At 44.1% G+C, this 11092-nt stretch overlaps 1 protein-coding gene across 4 annotated transcripts; it reads left to right on the top strand.

Annotated features, from left to right (window-relative positions):
• Positions 1-698: 698 nt before the first annotated feature.
• LOC133972310 (NACHT, LRR and PYD domains-containing protein 12-like) lies at positions 699-10761 on the top strand. Of its 4 annotated transcripts, none has more exons than XM_062409691.1 (11): positions 699-776; positions 1859-1996; positions 2097-2216; positions 2674-2876; positions 3105-4905; positions 5655-5828; positions 6380-6553; positions 6954-7127; positions 8281-8457; positions 8839-9012; positions 9990-10761. In XM_062409691.1, the coding sequence occupies exons 2-11, from the start codon at positions 1866-1868 to the stop codon at positions 10012-10014; spliced, it is 3153 nt and encodes a 1050-aa protein (XP_062265675.1). In that variant the 5' UTR covers positions 699-776; positions 1859-1865; the 3' UTR covers positions 10015-10761. The 4 variants fall into 4 exon arrangements, with proteins under 4 accessions (XP_062265675.1, XP_062265684.1, XP_062265694.1 ...); XM_062409700.1 differs by having other exon boundaries at positions 3108-4905; XM_062409710.1 differs by lacking the exon at positions 8281-8457.
• Positions 10762-11092: the final 331 nt, after the last annotated feature.

Raw genomic sequence — 11092 nt, forward strand, 5'->3', positions numbered from 1 at the left:
ATTGATGTATGTGACGGTGGCGCCATCAAGCGGCCAGACTTTAGTTTTACATCTCAGTGTGGACACTTGTCTTTCTTCACCTCTTTAATGAAAATGTCCTCAAGCTGCAGAACCACAGACTGTACAGCAGAACCAGCAGAGGTCGCTCCGCAGACCAGGTGTGTGTCTGTTGTGTGTTGTTCACACGGACAGTGTGTGCACTGCTGCATTTCCTTCAATACAAAGTTATGGAATAAAGTGAACTCTACGGGATGAAGACCTGCAACTTCCGGTCTGTAACAACCAAAGCTTCTGTTTCAACAGTCAAACTCTGGAGTGCTTTTACTTTGAAAGGGGTTTAGGAAGTGCAAATCCGTTTTTGACACAGTCAGATGGACATTGTTGTTCACAGCAGAATAAACAGAACATGAGCTTTCACCTGATCCACATCGATTATCTGATGAATTTATGTCACCAACATAAATTCATCAGTTAATCATTGTGCATCAGCTGGTTCTTGTTTCTATAGTAATGAAGAGAAACTTTATGTATATTATTATTTGTAAAAGATATTTCATGAGTTAAATTACAATACGCAGTTTGAATTTGAACACACACACACAGACTGTCGAAGACACACACACACACACACACACACACATACACAAACGCACGCACACCAAGAGTCATGTGATTTCCAGTAACTGCAGAGCGGAGGAGCCTCCAGTGAAAGTGAAAGTGTTCAGACTCGTTCTAACTTCAAGGAGCAGACGGAGGAGACGTGAAGTCTGAGGCTGGTGAGTGATCAGGTATATGTATATTATTTACAAAGGTGGGAAGTAACGAAGAACAAATTTCAGTACTTTCTACTTCTTATCTTCTCAAACTGGCTCGTTACTGGAGCATCGGAGGTTGGCACACCTCTCTCTCACTCTCTCGCGGACCCGCTGCCTCCGGAGATGAGCAGGCCCCACTGCGTGTTTTCCCACGGGGGGGGGGAGGGGGGTGGCAGCGAACGTGTCTCTTAGCACTGTGCAGGTTGTTAACAAAAGATAAACTATCCTAATCGTTTGCCAAGATCTTGTTTCCTTTTGTTGAGTTATCATAAGGGGCTTTGTGTATCAGTCCTGCTCCTGATTAGAAAGTGAAAGGTCCATGTTTAGTGATATTAACAGAATTGTGTAGTGGTTATACTGTGGTCTATTAGTGTTCTTAGGCACTTGTTTATTCTGTTGTGTTGATTCTTTGTTGTCCCTGAAGTTCAGATGCACTAGTCCAGGGGTCGTCAACCTGCGGCTCCGGAGCGCCGCATGCGGCTCTTCAGCCCCTCTGCTGTGGCTCCCTGTACAGTGCTCTGCATGTTGCGCATATTTTTCGCGAATGGTGAACTTAACTAATCAGTTTTCATATGATGAACGTGAGTGAACGTCACGTTCATTTTCTAAATCATCATCGTATCAGGCCGTCATAAAATACCAGGAGCGGGCGAATGTAAGCAAGCTCCGTAACCACACCTTAAAGGCCGGTCCGTGAAAATATTGTCTGACATCCAACCGGTACGTAGCGCAAACAAAGTTGGGGACCACTGATATAGAAAACACAATATACAAAATATAATTCAACTGTACAAAACTTAGACTACAAACCTGGATAATATAAGAAAATATCAAAACAAAATAAATATTTAACTATACACACAGGCTGCATAGTGGCTCTTAGGCTGTGATTGGCTGAATCCAACACATTGAACCTACAACTTTCTCAGGTTACCGTGACAACAGGAACACAGTGTAGGAGGGGTTGTTCTATTTGAAGAAACACTGAGTTTACTACCTGGCTTCATTGTGTGTGTTTGAGCTCACAGTGTTTCTCCTCTCAGACTGAAGATGAGTGTTTATGAGGAGGAAGAGGACAGAGCAGAGTCTCCAGGGTTCAGCTGTCTGTCTCTGAAGAGTGACCGGTCCATGGGAGAACCTCCTCTAAACTTCAGTAATGAACCTGGACCCTCACTCACAAAGTAAGAGACCTGCTACAAACATGTGAAGCTCCAAACTGAATCCTCAGAGAAGGAACCAGTGAATGATGTGTTCTGAATAAAAACATGTTTGTGTTTGCAGAGGTCAGGACCACAGACTGAGAGCAGAGTCTCCAGGGTCCAGCTGTCTGTCTCTGAAGAGTGACCGGTCCATGGATCCTCATCCACACTTCAGTAATGAACCTGGACCCTCACACACAGAGTAAGAGACTGTTTCTACTGGGACCTGCTCTGAAGAGGATCTAGTTTCCTCTAGTGTGGCCCCTGCATTAGGACACAGCTTCATTGAAGTTGGTGACTAATCTCTCAGAATCACTCAAAGAGCTCAGACCTCCACCAAGAACCAACACGCTCCTTATGAAACCACTTTGAAATCCACTAGAGACTCATTTGGATTTGGATCTGCACCAAATTCCACACACTGGTAAACATCAGTCCTCCGAACATGTCTGTGAAAGAGGAACCCCCCCCCCCCCCCACCCGATCTGGTTCACATACCACAACCTTCCACCAAGTTTTCTGATGATATGTTGTTTTTTATAATCCCACTAATGAACCAACCAACACACAAACATACTGGGTGAACACAAAACCTCCTTGACAGAAGTGATGACAACCTGTGACTGTGACATGTGAGTTATCAGGACATGTCTTCACAGGGAGAGGAAGAGGAGTCATGTTTCTGAGGAGGAGCAGTCGTCCTGCTGTGCTTCGTGTAAGGACGTCCTGAAGGATCCAGTCTCCACCAGCTGTGGACACTGGTTCTGCAGACAGTGCATCACCTCATACTGGGACCAGTCTGGCTCTTCAGGAGACTCCTCCTGTCCCCAGTGTGGAAAAAGATCCAGAACAGGAGCTGGAGGTCAGACAGCCGGTCAGAGCAGCACTGTACATGTGTCTGCTGATGTCTTCACTTCTGACAACAGCACATGTGGTTTTATTTTGTTCCTTCATACAGCATCAACATTTAACATCGTTAGAAAAGCACAAAGTTAAAAAGCTTTTATTTTCTGTAGATTTTCTGTATCTGATGAAAACAATCAGCAGATTATCAGATTCTCTGTCTCTCACATTGTTTCTTGTCTTTCAGCAGATCGTGGTCTGCAGGAGGTTGTAGATGAACATAAGCTCAGTGTGAGGAGGAGATGTGAACATGTGACTGAAGGAAGTGATGAAACAGGAAGTAGAACCCTCCTCAACAGGATCTACACTGAGCTCTTCATCACAGAGGGACAGAGTGAAGAGGTTAATACTCAACATGAGGTGAGGCAGCTTGAGACGGCTTCCAAGATGAAGAGCCACCACGGCACTCCCATCAAGGTCCATGACATCTTTAAAGCCTCCACTGACCAGCAGAGCAGCATCAGAGTCGTCCTGACCAACGGCGTCGCTGGCGTTGGAAAAACCTTCTCGGTGCAGAAGTTCACTCTGGACTGGGCAGAGGGTTTAGAGAACCAGGATGTGGGTCTGCTGGCTGTGCTTTCGTTCAGGGAGCTGAACCTGGTGAAGGACCAGCAGCACAGTCTTCTCACGCTGCTCCATGTTTTCCATCCAGCGTTACAGAAGCTCACGGCAGAGACGCTCGCTGTCTGTAAACCTTTGTTCATCTTTGACGGCCTGGATGAAAGCAGACCTTCTCTGGACTTCAACCACAGGGAGCTTGTGTCTGAGGTCACACAGAGGTCATCAGTCAACGTGCTGCTGACAAACCTCATCCGGGGGAATCTGCTTCCCTCGGCTCTCGTCTGGATAACCTCCAGACCTGCAGCGGCCAATCAGATCCCTCCTGCATGTGTTGACAGGGTCACAGAAGTACGAGGCTTCACTGACGCCCAGAAGGAGGAGTACTTCAGGAGGAGATTCAGTGATGAAGAGCTGTGCAGCAGAATCATCTCACACATCAAGACGTCCAGGAGCCTCCACATCATGTGTCAAATCCCAGTCTTCTGCTGGATCAGTGCTACAGTTCTGGAGCACATGTTGACCACAGACCAGAGAGGAGAGCTGCCCAAGACCCTGACTGACCTGTACTCACACTTCCTGCTGGTTCAGACAAAGAGGAAGAACAACAAGTACGGTGAGGGACATGAGACGACTCCACAGCAGCTGACGGAGGCTGACAGGGACGTTCTCCTGAAGCTGGGGAGGCTGGCACTTAAACATCTGGAGGAAGGAAACATCATGTTCTACCAAGAAGACCTGGAGCAGTTTGGTCTTAATGTCCCAGAGGCCTCAGTGTTCTCAGGAGTTTGTACTGAGATCTTCAGAAGAGAGTGTGTGATCTTCCAGAAATCAGTCTACTGCTTTGTTCATCTGAGCGTTCAGGAGTTTCTGGCTGCAGTCTACATGTTCCACTGTTACACCGAGAGGAACACAGAAGAACTCAACAACTTCTTTGGAACATATGGGGATACAGAGGGTACCTTCTCCCTGGATGACTTCCTGAAGAGAACCATGGAGAAATCCCTCACCAGTACAAATGGTCATCTGGACCTGTTTGTTCGCTTCCTTCACGGCCTCAGTCTGGAGTCCAACCAGAGAGTCTTAGGAGGACTGCTGGGTCAGACAGGGACCAATCCAGAGATCATCCAGCGAATCATCAACAACCTGAAGGAGATGGAGAGTGATGACATTTCTCCTGACAGAAGCATCAACATCTTCCACTGTCTGACTGAGATGAACGACCACTCAGTTCATCAGCAGATGCAACAGTTCCTGACGTTAAAGAACAAATCGAGGGAGAAACTCTCCGGGATCCACTGCTCAGCTCTGGCCTACATGCTGCAGATGTCAGAGGAGGTTCTGGATGAGTTCAACCTTAAGAAGTTCAACACGTCATACCAGGGTCAGCAGAGACTGATCCCTGCTGTGAGGAACTGCAGGAAGGCTCTGTGAGTCCAGACATGATCAATAACATGTTCAATCAGTGGAGATGAGTCGTTCTTCAAATACACTCAGTGTTAAATTATCCTCATTGTTTTGGGCAGCATGGTGTTGCAGTGGTCAACACTGTTAGTGCAGCCTTTCTGTGAGGAGGAGGTTCTCCTGGTGTCTGAAGGGTTTTCTCTGGGTTCTCCAGCTTCCTCCACAAACCCATTATTATCATGTACATATGAGAACAAAAAAAAACTAGATTACATGTTTAGAGTGAAATTCAATGTGATCGCTGTGCTTGAGTTTGAGTGTTCAGACATACAAGCATGTGGGGTGCAAGGGAGATTATTGTCAAACAAATTTAAATATTAGACAAAGATAACCAGAGTTAATACAAAATGAAGTTTTGAAATGATGATTTCATTTATTAAGGAAAAAAGCTATCCAAAGTGAATGAACTGTGATTAACCACATTTTTTGAAAGCAGAGTCCAATTTCACTAGCCACACCCAGGCCTGATTATTGCCAGACCTGTTGAATCAAGAAATAACTTAAATAGAACCTGTCTGACAAAGTGAAGTAGGCTAAAAGATCTAAAAAAAAGCAACAGATCATGCCGCAATCTAAAGAAATTCTAAAACATTCGCTTGAGGTGTTTTCAACAAAAAGGGGATTCACCAGGGTGAGGGTCAAATGATCACATTTTGTATGAACGTTGTGTTTTCTGATTTAATTCTAATAAATTTGATTTTTTTTTTAATTACAGACTCGGTGGTAGTGGATTCTCAGAGACTCACTGTGAAGTCGTGGCCTCAGCTCTGAAGTCAGACCCCTCACATCTGAGAGAACTGGATCTGAGTAGAAATGAGCTGCAGGATTCAGGAGTGAAGCTGCTGTGTTCTGGACTGGAGAGTCCAAACTGTCGACTGGAGAGTCTGAGGTCCTTAAATCCTTCTTCACTTTTCAGACTTTCTTTCTTATTGGGTCATTATTTATTTAAATTGTCTCAGTTCTGCTCTGCTCACTGTCCCTCAGTCATCTGTCCCTCAGTCACCTGTCACTCACCCAGCCTGTCAGTCACGTCCACCTCATCAACTCCATTCACCTGCACTCACCTGCTCCTGATCACTAAGAAAGTGTCAGTAAATAACATGTGGACTGAGGCCGAGCACTCGTCCTCCTCAGGTTATCAAAATAAGACACATTCTTATCGAAACACGTTGGACAGTTGATGAGTATAGAAACAAACAGGAAGTGACATCAGGAGCCATCCCTACTTTAAACAGTGTTTAATTACACAAACCTGCTCAGTGACTAACACACAGAGAAGAAGCTGATGAATGAAACAATGGTCCAACATGTCTGATCTGATATTTATCTACAGGTCACAGACTGGACTGAGGTCAGCAGCATGTTAAGAGTCTGTGTTGACATGATGAAGATCCACAACAACAGGAGGACACATTCAAATATTCATATTTCTTTATCCAGGTTGTATCACTGCAGTCTGTCAGAGATCAGCTGTTCTTCTCTGGCTTCAGCTCTGAGGTCAAACCCCTCTCATCTGAGACAACTGAATCTGACTGACAATGACCTGAAGGACTCAGGAGTGAAGGAGCTGTGTGGTTTTCTACAGAGTCCAACCTGTCGACTGGAGACTCTGAGGTCCGTTCACTTACTGTATTTTATAGATCTCATATTTATAAACAGCATTTATACACAATTTCTCATTTAATTCAAATTTAACATAATTCCTCTTCATACATAACTTGAATTCATTCATTAATTAATCTGTGACATTAATATTAATATTAATATATTTTTAATATTGAGTGACTTGTTAAAACACTGAGTTTAGTTCTAGATTTTCCTAAACTGATCTGCAGGACAGAGACCAGGTCCAAATAATCTATTTGTACTGAATCAGGACTCGTTTTTAGTCCAACATGTCTGATTTCATATATTTATCTTCCAAGTTATGAGTCTGTGCTCACATGAATATGTGTCTGTTATTTTCACACATGAACTCAGTTTAATTTACAGTTAAGTTTTATTCTTTATCCAGGTTGTGGCACTGCAGTCTGTCAGAGATCAGCTGTTCTTCTCTGGCTTCAGCTCTGAGGTCAAACCCCTCTCATCTGAGAGAACTGGATCTGAGTAGAAACGACCTGCAGGACTCAGGAGTGAATGAGCTGTGTGGTTTTCTACAGAGTTCAACCTGTCGACTGGAGACTCTGAGGTCAGACATCATGTTTTAATGTTAAAAGTGTGTAGAATGTAGTGACATCTAGTGGTGAAGTGTTGTGTTGCAACTGAAGTGAGTCAGGCTCAATGTGACTGAAGTTTTACTGACAGAGAAACAATCCAATGCTGGACAATGTGTACATTTAATGTTTCTGTGGAAGCTAACCAGGACTTGTCCCGGTGGTCCTGTGGACTGACCACATGACAGCGTGCTGCGTTGGTGTTCTTGGACTGGGCTCAGGGTCCAGAGTCCAAGTTGATTATATTTGATGTCTTTTATTTTTAGGACCAAGTTCTTCAGCCCTGTTTCTTCCGCTTTGGGTTCATTTCCAACATGAAACCCTTCCTCTGGTTTCAGGACTTACACCGGGTCGTCCATGCCTTTATCTCTTCGCCACTAGATCTCTGTCCCGCCCTGTACACACGTGTTCCTCAGGCTCCTGTTATGTTAAGTTACAGGTTCACTGTGAAGGAGTTAGTGAGATCTCCAGGTGTCGTACATGTGAACTTAGTCCACTTGGTCACATATATGACTCCTGAACATGTCCAACAAGATATTTAACGACATTTAGTGGTGAAGTTAGATATTACAAACAACTAAACCCCCGGGACACAAGAACTTTCAAGCTGTTTTCAGTCATGAACTCTGTAAAAGAGTGTCTGGACATTTTCTGGAGTTTGACTTTCACATATGAAGAACGGGTGGAGCAGCAGGAGGCCGGACATGAAGTATAAATCCTGCTGTGGAAATATCAGTGTTGTTGTTTACAGCTCATCCACACCGGCGTCGGCCCTCATCACCAAAAGCTCTGGAATCTCCTTGTGTTTCAAAGTTGACGTCTTCGTCTTCTACGTGTACGGCTCCTCTTCTTCATCCTGAGATATCTGTGTTCTTCCAGTTTCACGTCCGTCTCACGTGTTTGTGTCCACTCGCTATCTGTGAATCCTCTGGACATTCACCTGCTCTATTCTCACATGAACTCACCCACAAACTTTATTATGAGGCTGCAGGAAAAGTTCCAGAAAATGTCAAGAACAACTTGAATCAGACTTCAGGTCTGAAAACAGAGACAGTGATGTTTAGTCAAACTCCTTCATTTTGACACAGACTCTGTTTAAGTTACAGATAAGTTTTATTCTTTATCCAGGTTGAAGGACTGCAGACTGACAGAGATCAGCTGTTCTTCTTTGGCTTCAGCTCTGAGGTCAAACCCCTCTCATCTAAGAGAACTGGATCTGAGTAGAAACAATGACTTGCAGGACTCAGGAGTGAAGGAGCTGTGTGGTTTTCTACAGAGTCCAACCTGTCGACTGGAGACTCTGGGGTCAGTTCACTGACTGACTTTTGTAGATCTCATATCTATAAAACAGCATTTACACACATTTTATCTCATTTAATTAAAATTTAACATAATTCCTCTTCATACATAACTTGTATCCATTCATTAATTTATCTGTGACATTTTAAATATTCAGCTATTTGTTAAAACACTGAGTTTAGTTCTGGATTTCCTAAACTGATCTGCAGGACAGAGACCGGGTCCAAATAATATATTTGTACTGAATCAGGACTCGTTTTTAGTCCAACATGTCTGATTTAATATTTATCTTACCATGTTATGAGTCTGTGCTCACATGAATATGTGTCTGTTATTTTCACACATGAACTCAGTTTAATTTACAGATAAGTTTTATTCTTTATCCAGGTTGTGGAACTGCAGACTGTCAGAGATCAGCTGTTCTTCTCTGGCTTCAGCTCTGAGGTCAAACCCCTCTCATCTGAGAGAACTGGATCTGAGACACAACGACCTGCAGGTCTCAGCAGTGAAGGAGCTCCTTGATCAAAAGCAGAGTTCAACCTGTCGACTGGAGATTCTGAGGTCAGTAGATGGTTGGAGTCAGTCCACGCTGCTTTCATCAGTATGTTACTAAACACAGTCAGTATCACAGATCCAGGGTCTGTGCTACCAAGCAGGATTTGTGGTTATCAGGTTAACTTCAGGTTTAGTTTTTTCAGTTCTACAAAGCTCGTCCACTTCTTAACGAGGTAAATCACCATGGTAACTTCGGATGACGGCTAACCTGCTCCAGGTTAAGTTGGAGATCAACCCGTATAGAAGCTCCGCCCACTGACCACAGTGACTCTACACTGTTGTGTGGTGCACACTCTCCTTAAAGGGACGGATAAGGGAAGTTTAAATCAACGTCTCGTTGGTTCAGTTGATCTCTAACTCACCCAGAGCATCTCAATGTGTCCAGACTCATCCTGTCTCCAAAACACCATATGACCTCAGCTTCCTGGAGACAGGTCCATGTTCTTCTATCGAGTAGTGAAGACAGATGTTTCCACCACAGTGTGTGTCCTCAGAGTCAGTTTGTGTTGTCAGAGTTGATGTGAAGACGACAGTTGTTGTTTTCATGTGAACAGGATATGAAGCTGGACCACAGCTGACAGCCTCACACGAGGGACAGAGACAGTGTCGTCTTCATCTGTAACATCAGCATGGTAACCAGAAGCTCTTTATACAGAGCAGAACCTCTGCTGAGGTCCATCTGTCTCATCTGGTCCCAGTTTGTCAGAAGCAGATGTTCATCAACACAGAGTGAAACATGGCTTCACCTGTAACAGCAGTAAATCCACCTCTCAGGTGTCCACTCTGCACTTTGACATGCAGAGGACACACACTGAGCTCTTAGCGTGTTCATTCCAACACGTGTACATGAAGCAGAGCGGAAGCTGCTCCACCTCTGAACAGGACTGAAGTCCCTGCTGCTCTTTCTACTGGATGAGCTGCATCACTGACTCACAGCTGATGAAGTGAGTCTCTGTGACATTGATGTCTTCTTCTCTCAACAGGTGGGAGTGGTCTCAGTTAAGGTGAGTGTGAAGAGGACAGTGTGTGTGGACGGAGGCTGAGCTGTGTCCTGAGGATCCAGAGGCTGAAGCAGCAGCAGCAGCTGTTTGTGAGATGAAGCCGGAGCACCTGGAGAAAACACGGGGAGAACATGCAGACTCCACACAGGAAGACCCCATCTGAACCGGATTTAACCAGCAACCTTCTTGCCCCGATTGTGTTTATTCACATGAAGACTGTGTTTATTGAAATGACACAACACAAGCAGAATATATAAACCCTCTATAAAGAGTCAGATACAGTGTGTTTAAGTTTGTCTTTATTATTGTCCACCTTTGTCCCTCAGTGTGTCTCCATGTGTGTAGAACCACATTCTGTGTATATGTTTGTTTATGATCTTAAAGTTCCTGGATTCACGTCACAAATTGATTTAGTTCAACATAAAGTTCAACACATTGAAATCACTTTGAGTTTAAAATCAGAGTTTTGTCTTTGACACAAAAGATCAAAACTCTGGACTTAAAAATGGGACGTTTTCATTTCTGCATCAGGTGCAGAGCGGTGGTGGCTTTTCTCCTTTTGACCCACAGGTGGCGCTGCAGTATAACAGCAGCACATCCCAGTCAAAGCCTTTATATTCAGTCTATGAGTCAAACACATGGATCATTTCCTCTGTGACAAACCAGATGTAACGAGAAGAAAAACATCTCAGAGAGAAAAGTTCTGTGTCTACTTGTCTCTGCTTTAATGCTCAATAAACATCCTTCCACCGACTTCACTGGAATCATGACTCAGCTTTTCTTTCCTCTTCAAACAAACTGGTGGAATCATCTCGTCCTTGGTGCAGGTTAAAGAACAAAATCACCAGTTTGACATAATGGAAACAAGCAGAAGAAAAGTGAATGAGACATTTACAGTATGAAGAAGAGTCGATGAAGAGCAGAGCATCTTTAAGTCTCTGAGGAAACTGTTTCATAAACATTTTACCATATTTATTAGAAAACTGACCCGAGGACGTTTTATACAAAGTAGATGAAGATTCTTGTATGTTCTCGAGCACCACCTCAGAACAATCACAAGGGGGAGACTGTAGCAGGCCTCTGGG

This window comes from Platichthys flesus, chromosome 2, assembly GCF_949316205.1.
Source record: "Platichthys flesus chromosome 2, fPlaFle2.1, whole genome shotgun sequence".
NCBI lineage: Eukaryota > Metazoa > Chordata > Actinopteri > Pleuronectiformes > Pleuronectidae > Platichthys > Platichthys flesus.

Coding starts and splice junctions, on each gene's coding strand:
- LOC133972310 (XM_062409691.1), top strand. CDS start 1,866: ATGAGTGTTTATGAGGAGGAAGAGGACAGAGCAGAGTCTCCAGGGTTC. Junction 2,877..3,104: donor ATCCAGAACAGGAGCTGGAG/GTCAGACAGCCG, acceptor CTTGTCTTTCAG/CAGATCGTGGTCTGCAGGAG. Junction 6,554..6,953: donor TGTCGACTGGAGACTCTGAG/GTCCGTTCACTT, acceptor TTCTTTATCCAG/GTTGTGGCACTGCAGTCTGT.